The sequence below is a fragment of the Abramis brama genome (genome assembly GCF_963993115.1).
Source record: "Abramis brama genome assembly, chromosome: 1".
Classification (NCBI taxonomy): Eukaryota; Metazoa; Chordata; class Actinopteri; order Cypriniformes; family Leuciscidae; genus Abramis; species Abramis brama.
In genome coordinates this window covers 71,312,941-71,335,100 of record NC_139963.1, presented here as the reverse complement: position 1 = coordinate 71,335,100, position 22,160 = coordinate 71,312,941, and the positions used below count along the sequence as shown (strand labels likewise).

Below are 22,160 nucleotides of genomic sequence, written 5' to 3'. Positions count from 1 at the left end.
ACATCTGTTAACCTCTGTTAATTCTCAGAATAACTATGAGAATATCTGCTGAGATCTTGAGTGATTTATAGTCCTCTTTTATTTCCAGTTGATTTCAGGCTGTTATAGTATTTAATTTTATGAGAGTGCAAGCATGGTGTTAAATCAACATCACATTGTAACATTGATTCATTGGGATTACCATTGATTTTTGGATGAAATTTCAACATTTTTTCAACAATAATTGTGGGTGCAAAAGTGATGTTGATTGTGTGCAGTTAACATTGATAGACTAACATTGATTTAACATTGTTTCGATGGTTGCTTGCTATCTGGCACCCTCATCAAACACACCTGAAGTAGCTAATCAATGTATTCAGGATTACTAGAAAGATACAGGCAGGAGAGTTTATCAGGGTTGGAGCTAAACTCTGCAGGACAGAGTTTGGAGACATAATATGTCTAGCATATATAATACAGACGACGAGCAAATGATAAAGCTCGGGTTGCTGAATTTTAGATCCCTTTCTTTAAAATAACTTATTATAAATGATATGGGGTACACTTTACAATACAGGTGCACTAGTATGCATTAATTCATGCTTAACTAATGCACAGATAATCATATGTTAATGTATAACTCATGAAGAACTAAACCATTAATTAATGATTACTGCATAGAAACTAATAAAGGTTCTTCATGATTAATAGATTGTTATATAGGAATTGTTATTAATTAAATGTGTCTTATTGTATTAATTCATTAATACCATATAGCATTAACTTATAGTGTAAATTAATGTGTTAATTACCACAATGGGTCAAAGGCAAAGCTATTATCAGAATGTTGTGTGGCACATTTTTTTATGTTTAATTTTACCTTTCTCTCTAGTGATATAATGACAGATTCAAATCTAAATGTTAACATGGACACTCCTGAAGAGACAGAAGAGAAGAAGAGTGAAGACAACATCAACAAAAAACAACACAAGTCAAATCCAGAGGTATGCAGAAAATTTTTAAAAAGCTGTAAGTCCTTCATAAAGCTATAAATTGACAATTACTTGTATCCATATTATAAAAAATGGCTTTCCTTATGCAGAAGCCATCTCTTTCTTTGTTGTTGTTGTGTCCCAGATAGCAGACTAACATTGAAGCAACATTGAAGGTTAAAACTTAACACTGATGTTTGTAGCAACAATGGGTTGTACATTAATATTAATATTAATATTAGCTCAAATGATCTATAGGGAATTTTAATAATTAATCATAAATATGATTAATATTTTGCATATTAAAAACTATATAACGAAAACATATAACGAAACTCCTGTTTCGAATGCGCATGCGTCGCGTCTGAACGCGTTGTTGTCTTTGGAGCTCCATCGATTGATTTAGAATTCTTGATTTCTCTTTAAACTCACTTACAACGAACATTTTCTATTTTTCCTCACCTCATAGTTATAACGCGGACTGTTGAGCAGACGCGTCTCAAGCCTAGTGATCCAACGCTGGATACTCTTATAGGTTACGTCCGTGGATCACGGCTGAACGCGTCTTCTCCGCACTCATTTATAAACAAACATTTTTTTCGCCTATCGTGCATCTACTCCACACCCGTACCACTAAAAAGACGGATTTTATCCAAGACTTAAGCCATAAATTAGTATTAATATTGATAGCATCACTGGTAGCGTCGTTGCTAACTTAACTTACTGTCCATCTGTTAAAATGGCGAATATATCAGATGTAAGTAGTCTACCTTTTGGTGCAGGTGAGGACACATTTGAGCTACACGCGGTACAGTCTGAGCTGGAAGTTGTTGAGAAACAGATCCACGACCTTTTAGTGAGAAAAGCCGAGCTGATAGACCGGCGTTTGGCTCTTGAAACATCACGCGCCGATGCACACAAATCAGTGATTAACGTTACTAACCCGCTGACTCCGACCTCGTCTACTCCGTTACTCCGTCTACCTCGTCTACTAACTGCGTTACTCAGCATCGGTCACGAGCGTCGAGGCCGCGATCAGCTATGGTCTCGTTTACGCCGGCTCCAACATGCCACCACGAAGCCTGGATATTTCCGCAGCGGAATACGCGAGTCAGGTCTAGACCAAGAAAACTCTCTCCAACCCTCCCGGTTTTCGAGATATCCACACAAAACCGCTTCTCCCCTCTTCGCGAAACAGAACGCGATGCTGTGATCATCGGTGATTCCATCGTTCGACACGTACACGCTACGTTAAATAAAAGTAAGGTGCATAGTCACTGCTTTCCTGGTGCTCGTGTTTCTGAAATCGCTGCTCACGTTCCCGAGATTCTGAACGAGCGCGTCGGAACTGTGGTCCTGCACGCGGGAGGGGCCGACATCAGGCTGCGACAGACAGAGGTTTTGAAGAAAGACTTCAGGAATCTGATCGATACGGTACGCAGCACATCGCCTGATATAACGATCATTGTGTCAGGACCGCTTCCCACGTACCGACTAGGTCATGAAAAGTTTAGTAGATTATTCGCGCTAAATGAATGGTTAATATCATGGTGCAATGAGCAGAAACTGCTCTTTGTAAATAATTGGAATCTGTTTTGGGAGCGTCCTAGGCTTTACCGTGCTGATGGCTTACACCCAAGCAGATTCGGATCGGATCTTCTGTCAGATAACATCTCCAAAATGTTAAATACCTTTTGACTAGTAACCAAAAGTCCAAATCATAGTCTCTGCTGCACCAAATTAACTGATATAAATAGTGTAGAACATTGCATAGAAACTGTGTCTATTCCTCGTTTAGTGAGATCAAATAATAAATCTACTGCAGGATCTAGAAAAAATCTAATTGTTATTAAACCAGAAAATGTTGCTATTAGTAATCAAAAACAATTTCTAAAGCTAGGTCTTCTAAACATTAGATCACTCACACCTAAGGCAGTTATTGTAAATGAAATAGTCACAGATAATAGCTTCGATGTACTTTGCCTTACTGAAACTTGGCTTAAACCTAATGATTATTTCGGTCTAAATGAGTCTACTCCATCTGGATACTCCTATAAGCACGAACCCCGTCTGATTGGTCGTGGCGGCGGTGTTGCAGCGGTCTATAGAGATATTCTCAATGTTACTCAGAAAACGGGTTATAAGTTTATTTCGTTTGAAATACTTGTACTAAATGTTACGCTCTTAGATGTTAGAAAAAAATCCATATTATCTCTAGCCTTGGCTACCGTATATAGACCGCCTGGGCCTTACGCTGATTTCCTAAAAGAGTTTGCAGATTTTCTCTCAGATCTATTGGTCAATGTAGATAAAGCATTAATTGTTGGAGATTTTAACATACACGTAGATAATTCAAATGATGCGTTAGGGGCTGCGTTTATAGATTTATTAAATTCCTTTGGGGTCAAGCAAAACGTCACCGGACCAACTCATCGTCTTAATCACACACTCGATTTAATTATATCATATGGAACCGATCCAACCGATATAGATATCATTCCACAAAGTGATGATGTCACTGACCATTACTTGGTAACTTGCATATTACGTACTGCTGTAATATGTCATGCTGTGCCGCGTTTTCGACCAGGCAGAACAATCCTTCCATCCACCATAGATAATTTCTCAAATTGCTTATCTAATCTGTCTCAGCTGCTGCCTGAACCCAAACAAACAGATGAACTAGAAGAACTAACTAGCACTATGAGCACCATTCTCTCTAGAACATTGGATGTTGTTGCACCCATTAGATTAAAAAAGGTCAGAGAGAAAATTAAAGCACCATGGTACAATAATACTACTCATGTTCTAAAGAGAGAAACCCGTAATTTAGAGCGTAAATGGAAACAAACTAATTTAGAGGTCTTTAGAATCGCGTGGAAAGACAGTATGTCACGTTATAAAAAGGCCCTAAAAGCGGCCAGGGCTGAGCACCTCCGCAAACTAATAGAAAACAACCAAAACAATCCTAGGTTTTTATTTAACACCGTGGCTAGACTAACAAATAAACAGACGTCACCCGAACAAAATATCCCGTTACAGTTTAGTAGTAATGATTTCATGAACTTCTTCACTGAGAAAATAGAAAACATCAGAACCACAATTGTAAACGTTCAATCCTCAATCGCACCTTATAATTCAGCCTCAATTATCACCCTGCAAGAACAATTACAGTGCTTTACAACTATAGAACAAAAAGAGTTAAATAAACTTATCACTTCATCTAAAACAACAACATGTTTATTAGATCCTATACCAACTAAACTACTGAAGGAAGTGTTACCTGTAGTGGAAGAGCCTCTCCTCAATATTATTAACTCATCTTTATCTTTAGGTCATGTTCCAAGAACATTTAAACTGGCAGTTATAAAACCTCTCATTAAGAAACCACAATTAGATCATAATAATCTAGCAAATTATAGACCCATTTCAAATCTACCTTTTATGTCTAAAATACTAGAAAAAGTTGTGTCCACTCAACTGGGCTCTTTCTTGCAAGAAAATGATATCTATGAAAAGTTTCAGTCAGGATTCAGACCGCATCATAGCACTGAAACTGTGCTCGTTAAAATCACAAATGATTTACTCTTAGCTTCTGACCAAGGCTGTATCTCAATACTAGTTTTACTTGATCTAAGTGCTGCGTTCGATACTATAGATCACACAATACTCTTAGATCGACTACAAAATTATACTGGTGTTCAAGGACAAGCATTAAGCTGGTTTAGATCATACTTATCTGACCGCTACCATTTTGTCTATTTAAATGGAGAAAAATCGATCATAACTCCAGTAAACTATGGAGTGCCGCAGGGATCTGTGTTGGGCCCTCTGTTATTCTCAATATATATGATGCCACTTGGAAATATTATAAGGAAACATGGAATTAGTTTCCATTGTTATGCTGATGACACTCAAATATATATTTCATCACGGCCGGATGAAAACGCTAAATTATCCAAATTGACAGAGTGTGTTAAAGATATAAAAGATTGGATGACGCGTAATTTTCTTTTATTAAATCCAGACAAGACAGAGGTAATACTTATCGGTTCAAAAAAACGCCCACAGAACCTCTCACAATACAACTTTGACATCGTAGGATGTCCTGTTACTTTATCCTCTACAGTAAAAGACCTGGGTGTTATACTCGATTGTAACCTGTCTTTTGAAAATCATATTTTGTATGTTACAAAAACAGCCTTTTTCCACCTTAGAAACATTGCTAAGCTACATAATATGCTATCAGTTTCTGATGCAGAAAAGTTAGTTCATGCATTCATGACCTCGAGACTAGATTACTGTAATGCTTTATTAGCCGGTTGTCCTGCATCCTCAATAAACAAGCTACAGTTAGTCCAAAATGCAGCTGCTAGAGTTCTTACTAGATCAAGAAAATATGATCATATAACACCGATTTTATCATCACTACATTGGCTACCTATAAAGTTCTGTATTAATTATAAGGTATTGCTACTGACTTATAAAGCCCTAAACGGCTTAGCTCCAGTCTATTTAACGGATCTTCTATCACCCTATAATCCATCGCGTTCTTTAAGATCAATAAATTCAAGGCTTTTGGTCATACCTAGGATATCCAGATCAACCAAAGGAGGGAGAGCATTTTCACATTTGGCTCCAAAACTCTGGAATAGCCTTCCTGATACTGTTCGTTGCTCGGACTCGCTCTCCCAGTTTAAAACTAGATTAAAGACGCATCTTTTCAGCCAGGCATTCATATAATATTGTTAATCTCACAGTTTCAAACTACAATCCGGCCTCTAGTTCATAAATGCCAGAGGAGAACTGGCCCCCGACTGAGCCTGGGTTCTCCCAAGGTTTTTTTTTTTTTTTTTTCCATTAGGTCACCTGATGGAGTTTTAGGACACCATTAGGTCACTTGATGGAGTTTTTTCGGTTCCTTGCCACTGTTGCCTTTGGCTTGCTCAGTTGGGGATATTTTGGGGATATTTAATTTTATTCTATCAATAAATAAATTCCACTAGAAACAAACTTTGTTGTATTATTTTATTTTAATACTGTGAAGCTGCTTTGATACAATCTGTATTGTGAAAAGCGCTATACAAATATACTTGATTTGATTTGATTTGATATTACAGTTACATTAATTTATCGCAGCTGAACTAGATTGATATATGAATGATTACCATAACGGGTTATGGTTCGTCATTAATACATCAATAGTCTTATTTCAGCTCGAAGTTATGGGATAACTTTAATGGAATTAATTTAGCTATCAAACAATCTGTTTGTCCAGCAAACATTAAATGTAAGATTAACTTAACTCTCAAGGAAAATTATCCTTCTTACAAACACAAGAAAGAGTATCTTTTCCAGGCCTTAAAAAAACAACTCTCTGTGTTTGTAAAATTAGGTTACTTAAATCGTACCAAGATAAAGCCTATAGCTAAGATCGAACATTTCAGTGACTTCGTAACATGGGCAATTAAAACAGAGTCAATCAAGGACATATGGAATTTAATAATTGGACTAATACATCGAACTAAGGAATACATCAGACTACACAATACACACGGATTATATGTCTATGTACATAAAATACAGTTAAACAATAGAAGATAACGAATAACAGTGAGAGAGAGAATAAAAGGATCAGAATTAGAGAAAGATAGAATGACAGAAAAGGATGAGAGAGAGGATGAGAGAGAGAGAGAAGGATGAGAGATGAGATCAGAAGTGAAAGCAAAAATCTGCGATCAGAGATCGCAGTAGGCTATGGTAAAAATCACAGACAGTAACCCTTGAGAGACAACAAAGAAATCACATTAAAAGTTCAATTCAATAATCGATACTTGCATATGGTTCTCTTTGTATGAGGAAGGAAGACAGGGTCCTGCGTGTGTCTTTAAGAGCAGCGTGAGTCGTCTGAGGGGAGGCGTGCGCGTGCTGTGTCTTCCGGGCGAGCGCGGGAGGTTCAACGAGTCTCTTTCTTTGAGGTGAAGTTGCCGGGAATGATTCAGGCTAAGTTCATTCAGCTCGTGAATGAACAGAGGCGAATAGGAAAACGAAACTAGACTATAGAAAAACATACAAAGAAATAAAAGAGAAGAGAAGAGAAGCGAAGCAGGCCGAAGCCGGTCCGGACTTGGGTTTCCAAAGTTTTGGAGGAGGGAGAAGAGAGCGAGGAGACTGAAGGTTTGGACTTTTATCAGTGTCCCGTGTACAGTGTCCCGCGCCCCCTTTTTCGTGGAGGACGAATCATCTTAGAGCATTCCGAGCGGGAAGATTCTCTTTGTGTGTTAATGCAGCCCGACCCTCGTGTGGAATCACGAGGGGGCAATATATGATATTATGCTCGGGGAATTAAAACGCATGGAACCATAACGTTTATCACAGTCTCTTATCAAAAATCTCCTTCGTCGTGCAAAGGGGATTAAAACAATACTAAGGACGAATATTGACAAAGATAGCAACATAGAGATACATTCTTTTGTTGAACAAAGGCACTTTAAGATTACCTTACTGTAATCCAAAAACACAACTATTCTAATATCACACTGGTGAACATGCAAATCACCCGGAACACTCTTTATACAGTTGTAATAGTTGGTAAAATGAAATTTTACTAGTGGAAGTCCATATATGGCAATGTGCGTGTCTGTGTGTATCTGTGAGGTCGGCATCGGTTGCATCTCGTGGTGCGCATACCACGTGAGGGGTTGGGGGTTATTTGAGAATGGCACTCAGCAAAGACAACGGTAGTTCTGTGGCAAAGTCACTTACAGCCTGAGGCGTCGTAGAATTGATGCTGAGGGAAGCAGATAGTTCTGGAGAACTGAAAGGAGCCAGTCTTTTAATTTGCCTTTAGTACACAAAGAACAAACGTTAGACATAGAAAAAGGAGTGTTGTCGCAGCACGAGATAGTTTGAGAAACAACAGGGGCCTGTTCGTTGATTTCATTAAGTCGTGGTAATCATTAACCAGCGGTCTGCTTGCAAACTTGGAGACATGCTACCAAGCCACATTATTCAAAGATTTCTGAATACGAACATGTATATGCTCATATGTGTTTTAGCATGAGAGAAACAATCAGGATTCGCTAATTCAGAACATCTGGCCGGATGCCAAGTCAGTGTTGCTACATGTTTCATCAGGTTTGCAGCCTGAAACAATGTTATTTCAATTGTGAAAAATAGATCAAGATGGACATATAGTCAGGTGTAACCGCACTGGCATTAGTTGTACATTTAACATTTAGCTCAAATGATCTATAGGGAATTTTAATAATTAATCATGAATATGATTAATATTTTGCATATTGCAGTTACATTAATTTATTCGAAGTTGAAAATAGATCGATTTGTATATATGAATAATCAATCACAACGAATTATAATTCATCATTCATATATCAATGATCCTATTTCAGATCGATTATGAGATAACCCTTAATGGAAAATTAATGTAATTATCGAACAGTTGTTTGTCCCGCAAATGACCATAAGATTAACTTACCAACCTTCTCAATAAAGTTATCACTTCTTATAATTTCAAAAAGGAGTAGCTTCTGGCCATGAAACCATTCTTTTTGTCCTTATAAAATTTAGGTTACTAAACCATAATCAAATTGTAAAGCCTGTAGCTAGATCAAACATTTCAGGGACTCGTAATGTGAGAATTATAGACAGGATCAATCAAGTATATATGGAATTTAATAATTGGACTAATACATCGAACTAAGGAATATATCAAACTACACAATACACACGGATTATATGTCTATGTACATACAATACAGTTAAACAATACAAGATAACGAATAACAGTGAGAGAGAGAATAAAATGATCAGAATTGGAGAAAGATAGAATGACATAAAAGGATGAGAGAGCGGATGAGAGAGAGAGAGAGAAGGATGGGAGATGAGATCGGAAGTGAAAGCAAAAATCTGCGATCAGAGATCGCAGTAGGCTATGGCAAAAATCACAGACAGTAACCCTCGAGAGACCACAAAGAAATTACATTAAAAGTTCAATTCAATAATCGATACTTGCATTGCATATGGTTCTCTTTGTATGAGGAAGGAAGACAGGGTCCTGCGTGTCGTCTGAGGGGAGGCGTGCGCGTGCTGTGTCTTCCATGCGAGCGCGAGCGCGGGAGGTTCAAAGAGTCTCTTTCTTTGAGGTGAAGTTGCCGGGAATGATTCAGGCTAAGTTCATTCAGCTCGTGAATGAACAGAGGCGAATAGGAAAGCGAAACTAGACTATAGAAAAACATAAAAAGAAATAAAAGAGAAGAAAAGAGAAGCAGGCCGAAGCCGGTCCGGACTTGGGTTTCCAAAGTTTTTGAGGAGGGAGAAGAGAGAGAGGAAACTGAAGGTTTAGGCTTTTATCAGTGTCCCGTGTACCGTCCCCTTTTTCGTGGTCGACGAATCCTCTTAGAGCATTCCGAGCAGAAGATTTTCTTGTGTGTTAATGTAGCCCGACCCTCGTGTGGAATCACGAGGGGGCAAAGTATGATATTATGCTCAGGGAATTAAAAACGCATGGAACCATAACGTTTATCACAGTCTCTTATCAAAAATCTTCTTCGTCATGCAGAGGAGATCAAAACAATACTAAGGACGAATATTGACAAAGATAGCAACATAGAGATACATTCTTTTGTTGAACAAAGGCACTTAAAGATTACATTACTGTAATTCAAAAACACAACTATTCTAATATCACACTGGTGAACATGCAAATCACCTGGAACACTCTTTGTACATTTTTAATAGTTAGTAAAATGAAATTTTACTAGTGGAAGTCCATATATGTCAATGTGTGTGTGTATATCTGTGAGGTCGGCATCTGTTGCATCTCGTGGTGCATACCACGTGAGGGGTTGGGGGCTATTTGAGAATGTGTTACTCGGCAAAAACAAAGGTAGTTCTGTGGGCAGACTAACTTGACAGCCTGAGGCGTCATATAATCTTGCTGAGAGAAGCAAGATAGTCCTAGTTGTCCCAAAACAACTGAATGGGGTAAGTCTTGCAATTTTCCTTCAGTACACAAAGAACAAACGTTAGACACAGTAAGGGAATTGTGGTCGCAGCACGTGATAGTATGAGAAACAAACAGGGGCCTGTTCGTTGATTTCATTAGGTCGGGTAAAACATTAACCAGGGCCTGCTTGTAGAGACTTGTGTCAGAAAGCTAGTCAATTAGAGCTTTCTGAATATGAACATGTAGTGTTCATATTTAGTCAGCATGAGAAGAACAATCATGATTCGCTACTTCAGAACATCTGACCGGACAGACGGTCAGTGTCGTTACATCTCCCCCTTTTCGTCGGATGAAGTCCCTGTGTGGACTTCATCGGACGACAATCATCACGATGGGCTGATGGCAGGTGAATCATGATGGTAGGATTGCAGGTGGATCATGATGGGGGAAGGCAGGTGGTTCTTGGAGCTGAGGCTTCAGCTCGATGAGGTTTGGCGTGGTCTCTGACTTGACACCCCCTTTCCGGGGATTCCATCTGAGACCTTCGGACACAGCTTTCATGAGCTTGGCTGTATCGCATCTCGCTGAGTCTTCTGTACAGGATGGAGGCCAACCTAGTGTTAGGGTGTGGCTGATTACCTGCAGAGACGCACAGCTCAATGTCGGCAGCATTCCAGCCTCGGACCGCAGATGAAGTGTTCCGAACGGGCCGTCGAGCCGGTGCTCGGAGGGCTGTGTTGACAGGAGCAGGGTCAGTGAGTTGGGACCCCCTTTTCTCAATCCAGAGTTTCAGTCCTGGATTCAAGGTGAAGTTGAAGTTCTTGGAGGATGGTAGTTTCAGTGCTGTCTGGTATTCTTTGCTCAGAAAAATGTACAATGCTAGGTCATCAAGGTGTAGGGTGACACTTTTCGGTACTTGAAGTCCTGTATTCTGGTTAAGCATGTTGACACGGCTGGTTATGTCATGCTGGTCGTGAGTGAGAGTGGCTGTGCGCACGGAAGTGTTGACGAGCCCTCTGTCACCTGCAATCTCTGCTTGCGTCTCGGTGACTTGTGTACGAGGCTTAGCGTCGGCAGGGCAGAGATGATGAATGTCTTTAGTCAAAGTACACATGTGCGGGTTTGAACCCGAGTACCGTTGTGTATTGCTGTCGTGGTAGGCCCCCACGTCTGGAGGGCGTACCTTGATGTGGGTGTCGCGTTCCCAAAACCTGACTTCGACAATGTCTGTAAGTCTGTAGACTTGGCTTGACTCGATGATAGGCAGATTTGGGAGAAAACCCACTTCTCTCTGCTCGGGATAGACGTAGAGTGGCATGGCGCTACCCAGAGAGTAGGCCAGGTGTTTTTGTAGAAGGTCAGCTGGCATGTTGACGGCGGAAGCCCGCACAGTGAGCACGAGGCTTGAGGGTATCAGGTGCGGTAGGATTACGCCTGTGGCTAGGCTGTTACTGGAAGAGTTAACCTCCCACAGCATGTCTGTCGTTAGCGCTGTAACCAGCTGAGTCAGTAGACAGTAAACAGCAGCTTCATGGAGTTTGCGGTCTGGTTCGCTGCATTTACACTGGACATACCAATGTTAAACAGAGTTCTGGCGGCAGCTACGACTCGGAGCAACACTCCCAGGAGCCGTCTGGAGTGGTGGTTGGTGCTTAGGAGTCCCGATTGTGCGACAGTCACTTTCTCCAGTTGGTTGAGCATGTGTTCGACCTTGGCCTCGGCATGAGAGAGGGGGTCCTCTGTCCGTCGGGCACTTGTCCAGATGTATTGGGCTACGGAGCTGGGGTAGTGTGCTCTGTAGACCGGGCAAGGCTGGATGAGTCGACCATGCATTTGCTGGGGGTAGGTCCTACCGTCAGTGATCTGGAGTCTCAGTTGTTCTCTCTGTGGCAGCAGCTGTCCTCTGGTTGGCTGACAGTACAGCATGGCGAACCACAGCAGCAACCTGGTATAGACAACAGGGAGAGAGAGAGAGAAAGGGGAGGAAGAAACCAGCGAGGGTTGTCTTTGGTTGGACAGGGCAGTCTTTTTACTTCGTGGGCGTCGACTGGGTTTAGTTTGCCTTGGCCCATGTTTTGCCACATCTTGCTGCCGGCTTGTCGCTTGCTTCAGTGTCTCGTCAGTGTCTCTGGTGCTGCGGTGTGTAGCACATGATGCGTTATAGACGAACATTAGCAGTTTATCCCCCTTTGTGCGCCGTGGCATTACAAGCCTTGGCATTGTGATGTCAATCGGTGCACAACTCAGAATGTTGTTTTCACGCAGCATGTGCGTGGTGTCATGCAGTGGTCTGAGGCACTGGTTGTCAGTGAGGTCAGATGGCATGCAAGGGTGGTTGGAGGGTTTTGAGAGGTGGGTATTTAAAGTCTTTATGTGGATGTCAGAAGCCCGCATGTCCGTTATGGTTGTCTTTGCAAACAGCGGAGCCAGCGTAAGCGGCTCTGAGGTAGGCAGTTGAGCTTGTAAAGTTCTTATGCTGTGTTTAATCTTCACTTTCTTTAGGGTGGGTGGGTGGGTTGAAAGTGACCACAGCTTGTTGTTTAGTGCGCCAGGCTTGGCAATGGCTTGAATGAGGTCATGTCGCTGCAGGTCAGTCATGACATTGAGGCAGCAAGTGTCAAAGTCTTTGGTGGGCTGTAAGGTGCATGGTAGCGGATTCGAACCTTCAGTTGGTGCTGAGTCTGTGTCTTCCTGGCTGGCTGTGGGAGTTCCCATGAACTCTGTGACCTTTGTGACCTGACCGTCTGGCTGTGACTGGAGGGGGCAAAGTTCTCGTACTTGAGCCCAGACTTTGAGCTGTTTCAAGTCCAGTAACGGTTCAAAACGATCTAGAAGGTCTCTGCCGATGAGGAACGGAAAAGTGTCCATTTTTGAGATGAACACTGGATGGAGTAGACTCAGAGGACCAATTGTCAGGTGAATGTGAGCTACCTGTTCGAGCCGGATGTCATGTTGACTGTATGACTGTACGTTCAGTTTACAAGTTTGAGGTGTAAGAGTTTGATCTTGTCTCTTAGCTTCATATTGGAGTCTTTGGAACAGTTGGACTGAAATTATCGTAATGTCGGATCCTGTGTCGATCAGGGCTTCCATGCTCACTTCCTTTTCCAACGTGATGTTCAGGTAGAGTTTTTGGGCCACCCCCTTTTTGATCATGTTGCCCAAAAACATTGGCATCGGGACAGGTGTAACGGTCGTTGGGTGGTTAGGACCGGTCTCGTGTAGTTTGCTGTGGAGGCAGTTAGACAGAACAGCGTTTCCTGGTACCTTTGTATTTTGGTACCTGGTGTGAGGAAGTGTGCCGTCTCGTTCAGGGTGTGCAGCTGTCAGTTGTGGAGCTTTGGTGATGCTGTCACCTTGTGATGTGACAGTTAGCTCTGTGGTCTGTGGATGATGAGCAGTGTTCGAGGTGCTTGGCTCAGTCAGATGGCGGTCAGACGGTTTGGTTTCAGTTCTTATGCTTAGGCATAAGATGTCTGGCTCGTCCTTCTTGTCTTTCTTGCGACGTGTCTGGTGAAGAAGCTCTTTCAGCACCCTTAGGATCTCTGCTGTCTCAGACGTGGCTGCACTGTGGTTATCTGATGTGAGCTCAGGCTTGAGCTTACCAGTGTCGTGTCGAGAGTGGTTCCACTCTCTGTCGGGGCTTGTTGTCCTGGACGGTGGAGATCGGTTCTTCTTGGGTCGCCGGCCGGCTTCCCAGAATCTTTCAGAGCGCTCGCTCTGGTGCTTTGGACGAGCACCACCGCGATTGTGTTGCCCTCTGCTGGTTTGGAACGGTCGTGACTCTCTGTAAAAATGTCTGTGACTGTGGTGTTGTGGGGCACCCTCTAAAGTCAGTTCTGAACAGTGCTCAGAGACAGAATAGATTGTGGGGTTTTTCACAGTCTTTTCAGAAATAGTATTTTGCTTGGTGTAAGCTTTATGGGCTAAGTCACGCAGCTGTTGGGTAGACATGGTCCGTGCATCGGCCAAAACCCCAATATGATGGGATAAGGTTGGATGGAGATTCCGCAGGAAAAGAGTTTTAAAGGTAACATCCTGTTCCATCCCGGGCTCATTCCGTGCTCCGAAGAAGGCTTGTCGGAGTCGGTTGTAGTAGATCTGGGGGTGTTCACGCCGACCTTGCTTGAGGTCTACAGCAACGATGAAACCTTGATCGGAGTCTGGATCAGAGAATTCACGGATCAAAGCTTGCCGTAATTGTTGGAAGTCCGTTTTGACAGCCTCAGTTTGACGGTCTAGGAAGCTACGAACATCAACAAATTGTCCCAAGCTGTCACGTTGGCGACAGTTTGCAAGTGAAAGTCAATGTCTTTTAAATAAGCATGAATGTCACAACCTTCTGCAGAATCTGGATCGAACATAGGAATGTTTCGAGCTAGCTTGTCAAGTTCTCGGGGGGTCGTGCCGTGGTTAGTGGCATGGGTTGTCTGAAGGGGTCCTCCCCCTTTTGCTGCTGACAGGTGTTCTTGAAAGCTGGCTGGTGATGTCTTGAGCCATGGGCTTACATCTCCCTTTTCAGTTTTGGGTTCTTGGCTGAAAGGGTTGGGGTGGCTGGCCGGGAGAAACTCTGTGATGTGTGTTTCTCCGTTCCAGCCACTCTGCAGTCTGTAAGATTGTCTCAGTTCTGCATGAACAGTGTCAAGTTCATCTTGGAGCTCGTCTCTCTGCAGAGTAAGCTCGCCGATTTTAGCTCGGGCCACTTGCAAGTGTTTTTCGCAGGCCCTGGCTTTTGCGTCTGTTTCTTTTAGTTCAGTCTTTGCTCTCTCTAGGAGAGCGTCACTTTGTTGGAGTTTTTCGTTGAGTTCTTTTCTGGTTTCTCTCTCCAACTGTTCTCTTTGGTCTGTGTCGAGGCGCAGATCTTGCAGGGCATTTCGAAGTCTTTCTACTTCTTTCTGTAGCTCTGGATCTGTGGCGTCCTCTTTCTCGCGCTGGTACTGGGTTTCGAGGAGGAGCTGATCAAGGCGACTTTGGGTTCGGGCCTGGTCCTTCCGGGCCTCCTCCACTTGAAGCTGTAGCGTTGCGGCTTGCTGCTCCAGGTCGATGTTGCTCCGTTCGCTGTGCCTCGCCTGGACGACAACGTTGTGGGCGACGCTGCTGACGATCCTGGCCCCGTCTTTGTAGTTGTAGCTTTGGGTAGGATCGTGTGTTATCAGTTCATCTAGCTCGGTGTCCAGTTGCGTTTGGCTCAGATGCTGCAGGTCACTGGCGTCCTTGGCTAAGTGCTCCCGACGGACCGCGGGACTGGATGCACGGGACATATTGGCTTCACTGTAGGCGAGAGAAGCACAGCACACACACAAAGAGACCAATGCAAGTTCGTTCTAAGGTTAATGAGCTATACTCATACGGGCTATGCCGTTTATGAGAATTTTGGGCTAACTGATGCACAGTTAGACAGTTAGCGGAGCCAATTGACTTGGGTCTAAGGACCCGAACTAGAGATTTGACAGGCAGTAGCCTCGCGGGTCACATGATGACACCGGCTGCTTGGTTTGTCGCCCTATTATTTAGCTTCCTTGGTGGCTCTCATAGGTTACTTGTCTCTAGGTGAAATGAAAGAACCAAATCACAACAGAACAAAGGATAGAAAAGATCAAAGTGAAACAAAACACTTGAAATGAGATAAAACAATAGTAACACGGTATGTGTTAGGGAGAATAAGGAGGCCTAAGCCTGCTGCTAGGGTTTAAGATAGGGCCAACAGGTGAGTGGGGCTATCGGGGTAGAAAACCTAGGAAGATGGTGTGGCTTAGAGAAGAGATGGGCCAAACACTTAAAATATCCGGGAGATATCTAGTGTTCTGTGGCTTATAGTAAGTGGACTGGGTTTTACTAAATTTAGTTTACCTGCGGTGAATTGAGGCCACTCAGGTGGAAACCAGTGGCTCGGTCAACCTCTCCGACGGTTCTCCAACACTTGACCGCAGTGCTCTCGGGCAACCTCGTCTCTCGGTACCACGGTGTGCCCACTCAAACCACTTGCGACTTTAAACACAAAGTGGCAGCGCCAAGGTGTCAATCATCAGACGGCACGGAAAGATTGAGTTTTCCTCGGAACTCTCCTTTCGGAGTGGTCCTTTCAGCAGACCCCAGTTCGAGTGATTGTCTCAAAATTGCCTTGTGTGTCGCTGACGTTGACTTAACCTTTTGGCGGGCCAAATTGCTGATGTCGGGGTGGCGTGCCACAACCGGAGGTACGAGATTCGGAAGAGTCCGAGACACACGGCCAGTGCCAGGTAGCGTCGGACAAATGACCTCGCTCGCGGAAACCAACCCAAGATGACTGCAACTCACCACAGTGCTCTAGTGAATGCCACCTATAAATACACAAAGGATAAACAAGTGAAACTTAAAGTGAATTAAGGCTAGTTTGTTTAAACCAAATGGATTAATTATTTGTGTAGCAATCAGAGTCAAAGGGTTTACTAAATAATAATAAAATGAAAAGGAAATTATGATAATGATGGTAATTATCGAAATAACCTAACCCAAAAGAGAGATAGAAAAAAAAGTAGAAATAAAATAATAGAATAAAAACAAAAATTGAAAATAAAAATCAAAATGAAATGACAGGAGGTACCCAGGAGAAGAGGGAGGCCGCAGTAGTGGGTTTTCACCACAAGGGGGCGTGCTCCCTCTCTGTGCTCAACCTGGCAAACCGAAAACTTAATTCAAATTAAAAATTCAAAATTTGTTTAAATTAAAATTTGAAATAAGCATGCAAGGACATGTAAAAATCGGAATGATATCCTATAATAATCCAGATACACTAAAGTATCAGTCCTATTTATAAAAATAATCAGGAGAGAAAGGCGATATAAAAGAGTGAAAGGAGGAAAATAGTGATGCCGACTTAGTATCCACAAGGCCACACGATGGTGCTGTTTCCTCCAAGTGGATATCAGTGGCTGAATAGACAACTCAATTTAAATTTAAAATTCAAACGTTTAAATCAAATTTAAATGAGCATGTAAAGAAAATGTAAAAGGAGATCTCAGAATAATATCCCATAATAATTAATGGTAACAGTGAAGTCTCATCAATAATTATAAAGATAATCAAAAGAGAAAAGTGGAAATAAACAATTCCCGACAGGATTTGAAGAGAGAGAAAAGAGAGCTGAGTGAACCGACCTAGCGGGAGGCGGCCACTAGGTGCCGTTGTTTCCTCTACGTGAATGGCTGGGATTTAATCTAAGTTTTAATTCAAATCTAGTTTGAACCAAACTCAGAGTAAATGTATCAGTCAAAAGCAGGAAAATTTGTCAAACATGAAATAATATTTGCACAAGCCAAGCTGTAAATGCGAATAGTTATTTAGAGTTTAGACATTAATTCACCGGGAAATGAATTCAGCCGTAATTGGAGACTGCTAAACACAAAGGACTCCCTCTGGTGTTTAGTCAGTGGAATTACAACCGCTTCACTGTGATTTTAAGAGCATTCAGATCGCGTCACGCGCTGATTCTCTACAACAAATCACAAATTAGACAGAGGTCTCGGCGGACCTTTGGGTGCTATTAATACTGCACAGGAGAGTATGGCGGGGTTTCTTCGCCACAAATACTCAAATGTGGACAACAGGAATTTTCCGTCTGTTGCTAGACTCCCATATTACACACTTATCAAAATAGCACTTATGATTTGTGTATTTAGGTTTTCGATTGATTAGCTAGGTCAATGTTAACCAGGAGTTTACCGTTTTGTTGAATATCACTGGACTAACCACGAATTCAATAACGATAGCATGCATGCAAGGGCCATATATGTTTAAGGAATCTCGCTTAAAAACATATTTATTAATACCGGTTATACGCACGTGAGAATTCTTCATTCACAGCGATTTACAACAAATATTAGAAATGTCTCCACTGCAGAGCGATTCTTTCGTCTCTAACAGGACATTTGTAACATTGATACTGCAGGTACTCACTTAACAGTGATAAAAATAACCATATTTTAGCAGCTGTTAAAAATGTAACGTTGACGTTACTGACTTCGGCTTTTTGCCTTGGTCAGTTAGAAGTGAGTTCGCGTTTGCGACTTATCTCACAATTTCATAATTTCATAAAATGTGTGCACAAAAATTATTAATATTCATATAAACAGATTGAAACTGAATTGCTCATAAAACAAAGTTTGAAATGCGTCGCGTATCTCCACCAAAACTGTAACCGCACTGGCATTAGTTGTACATTTAACATTTAGCTCAAATGATCTATAGGGAATTTTAATAATTAATCATGAATATGATTAATATTTTGCATATTGCAGTTACATTAATTTATTCGAAGTTGAAAATAGATCGATTTGTATATATGAATAATCAATCACAACGAATTATAATTCATCATTCATATATCAATGATCCTATTTCAGATCGATTATGAGATAACCCTTAATGGAAAATTAATGTAATTATCGAACAGTTGTTTGTCCCGCAAATGACCATAAGATTAACTTACCAACCTTCTCAATAAAGTTATCACTTCTTATAATTTCAAAAAGGAGTAGCTTCTGGCCATGAAACCATTCTTTTTGTCCTTATAAAATTTAGGTTACTAAACCATAATCAAATTGTAAAGCCTGTAGCTAGATCAAACATTTCAGGGACTCGTAATGTGAGAATTATAGACAGGATCAATCAAGTATATATGGAATTTAATAATTGGACTAATACATCGAACTAAGGAATATATCAAACTACACAATACACACGGATTATATGTCTATGTACATACAATACAGTTAAACAATACAAGATAACGAATAACAGTGAGAGAGAGAATAAAATGATCAGAATTGGAGAAAGATAGAATGACATAAAAGGATGAGAGAGCGGATGAGAGAGAGAGAGAGAAGGATGGGAGATGAGATCGGAAGTGAAAGCAAAAATCTGCGATCAGAGATCGCAGTAGGCTATGGCAAAAATCACAGACAGTAACCCTCGAGAGACCACAAAGAAATTACATTAAAAGTTCAATTCAATAATCGATACTTGCATTGCATATGGTTCTCTTTGTATGAGGAAGGAAGACAGGGTCCTGCGTGTCGTCTGAGGGGAGGCGTGCGCGTGCTGTGTCTTCCATGCGAGCGCGAGCGCGGGAGGTTCAAAGAGTCTCTTTCTTTGAGGTGAAGTTGCCGGGAATGATTCAGGCTAAGTTCATTCAGCTCGTGAATGAACAGAGGCGAATAGGAAAGCGAAACTAGACTATAGAAAAACATAAAAAGAAATAAAAGAGAAGAAAAGAGAAGCAGGCCGAAGCCGGTCCGGACTTGGGTTTCCAAAGTTTTTGAGGAGGGAGAAGAGAGAGAGGAAACTGAAGGTTTAGGCTTTTATCAGTGTCCCGTGTACCGTCCCCTTTTTCGTGGTCGACGAATCCTCTTAGAGCATTCCGAGCAGAAGATTTTATTGTGTGTTATTGTAGCCCGACCCTCGTGTGGAATCACGAGGGGGCAAAGTATGATATTATGCTCAGGGAATTAAAAACGCATGGAACCATAACGTTTATCACAGTCTCTTATCAAAAATCTTCTTCGTCATGCAGAGGAGATCAAAACAATACTAAGGACGAATATTGACAAAGATAGCAACATAGAGATACATTCTTTTGTTGAACAAAGGCACTTAAAGATTACATTACTGTAATTCAAAAACACAACTATTCTAATATCACACTGGTGAACATGCAAATCACCTGGAACACTCTTTGTAAATTTTTAATAGTTAGTAAAATGAAATTTTACCAGTGGAAGTCCATATATGTCAATGTGTGTGTGTATATCTGTGAGGTCGGCATCTGTTGCATCTCGTGGTGCATACCACGTGAGGGGTTGGGGGCTATTTGAGAATGTGTTACTCGGCAAAAACAAAGGTAGTTCTGTGGGCAGACTAACTTGACAGCCTGAGGCGTCATATAATCTTGCTGAGAGAAGCAAGATAGTCCTAGTTGTCCCAAAACAACTGAATGGGGTAAGTCTTGCAATTTTCCTTCAGTACACAAAGAACAAACGTTAGACACAGTAAGGGAATTGTGGTCGCAGCACGTGATAGTATGAGAAACAAACAGGGGCCTGTTCGTTGATTTCATTAGGTCGGGTAAAACATTAACCAGGGCCTGCTTGTAGAGACTTGTGTCAGAAAGCTAGTCAATTAGAGCTTTCTGAATATGAACGTGTAGTGTTCATATTTAGTCAGCATGAGAAGAACAATCATGATTCGCTACTTCAGAACATCTGACCGGACAGACGGTCAGTGTCGTTACACAGGTTCACTTTATATTTTTGTGGGAATTTTTATGGGGATTTGCATTTGCCCAGATGTCTATGTGGCGACCATATTGATTTTTTTAAAAATGGCTGCCGTAAAACTTTAATTTGTAATATCTCGGCTTCTGAATAAGCTGGAATGTTGATTTTAACTGCTAAACCCACATTTCAGGGTCAGGGAATACAATGGTGCTAGTTAAAAGCTACAAGACATTACCACATTAACCCATAGATGCATAAGTGGGTAAAAAATGACTAGTTTTCTTGTAATATCATTGTAATGAAAAGTTGTTCGCATTTAATATTCCATGTTCCTTAAAAAACATGTTTTTTGAATCATCCCATTGAAATACATCCACAATATGGGTAAAAAAAACTACACATCACAAGCAGTTGGTCAGATAACTCGGGAGTTCCTTTTATTGAAGAGTTTAAAATTAGCTAATGTAAAACGTGGATGTTCTGGAATTATCAACATGCACATTTAGACCACAGTATGATTAAGCAACCTTTTTAATTAGACAGTTTCTACATCACGGCTTGGGAATCGTCATCGTTCTGGCACTGGCTGCTGCACTGACACATGTCAGTCCAGGCTAAGTCCTTAGCTCTGCAGGAGCACCTCCCAGAAGAGCAGTCAGATTTACACTTGCATTGAACCAACTCAAGGATGGCCTTTGGGGCTGGGAGGACCTCTGTGGTCAGCCTGTGTCCATACTTTTGTTTGGACATGGACTCTCAAGATGTGCTGCTTCAGAGCTCCAAGTGTTGGAGGGAATTAGTCACTTTCTGCCCTGTGTTTGCAGAAGAGATGCCATCGCAGTTGAGGTATTGCCTTGATGATGATCCTCTTGGGTAGGTAAGCTGCACATATAAAGGATTCCAAGGCTGACAGCATTCCTTCTTCTGTCACATCTGCTTCATCCAAAAGCATCTGCAGAGCTTTGACAATATCTTCATCTGCTTTGAGGTAGACCTCCAGCCAGGTTGCCTTGCCTAGTGGGAGAACCTTCCTGTGTTGTCAGTCCCAGTGAATGCATGGAAGGCTGGCAAAGCCTTTGCTCTTTCTTTACCTAGAGCTCGCCACAGTGGTTTAATTTGCACAACACCAGAGGCCATAGAAATGGATGTGTTCTTCAACATGAGATCATAGTTTGCTGTGACTAGCACTAAAACATCTGTATCTGGTGAGAAAAACACCAGCTGTGCATCATGTGGGTTTCGCTATGAAGCCAGCACAGCCTGGTGGATCAGCAGTGTGTCTGCTTCTTCGTGGTTGTTTTCTTCAAAGACATGGTCTTTGTTGCTTCTAGTGAGCCCAGAAGCAGATGTGATGATCAACTTGGAGGATCCCTTGTTGTACTCCAGAGTGTTGGCAGCAAGATATTCAGTCAGATCACTCTTAGTCTTGTCATGGGAGAGGAACCTGCTCATTGGGAGGTTTTTGATGTTGGTTTCATCTCTGACTTGATACTGAATAGAAGCTTTTCCTTGTCTTCGTTTATCTCTAGTTGCACTCTTCAGAGAATCTGCCCTATATGTGTCAAACATGAGGATGATTTCATCAAAATCTTGTGTTAGTTGCATCAGTCTGTCATTGAAGCAGCCACTCAGATCATTGACTGTCAATACAGTTGCTGTTTTTTTGCTCAGCTTCTACACAAGCACCATACAGTCCATCAGTGCTATCTTCCGACTTGGCTGATCAGTAGGTGTGAGGTCTGTGAGTCCTGTATCCATTGCATCTTGGTGAGTAGAACTTCCAACTTGAGGCGGCTGATGGTCTTTATGGGGCATGTCTTCTTTTGTCAGCTTCTCAAGTAGATGGATTAAGTTGGACTTGTCATGGCATGGCAGAATTGTTCCATCATTGTTCGAACAGTGCCCTTGGTGTCAGAGTGAAATTCTGCCAATCTCTAGGTATGGTGAAGGCTATGTGATGATGTGGGG

At 41.8% G+C, this 22,160-nt stretch overlaps 1 protein-coding gene across 2 annotated transcripts in view; it reads left to right on the top strand.

Moving 5' to 3' along the window:
* The window catches only part of LOC311094412 (interferon-induced very large GTPase 1-like), a 46,221-nt gene that overhangs the window by 13,584 nt on the left and 10,477 nt on the right, over window positions 1-22,160 (top strand). Inside the window, exon 2 of one of the 2 annotated variants that reach the window (XM_084132372.1) lies at window positions 872-983. In XM_084132372.1, coding sequence (XP_083988498.1) covers window positions 879-983 — 105 coding nt within the window. In that variant the 5' untranslated portion in view covers window positions 872-878. The other variant, XM_084132373.1, reaches the window with a different exon arrangement.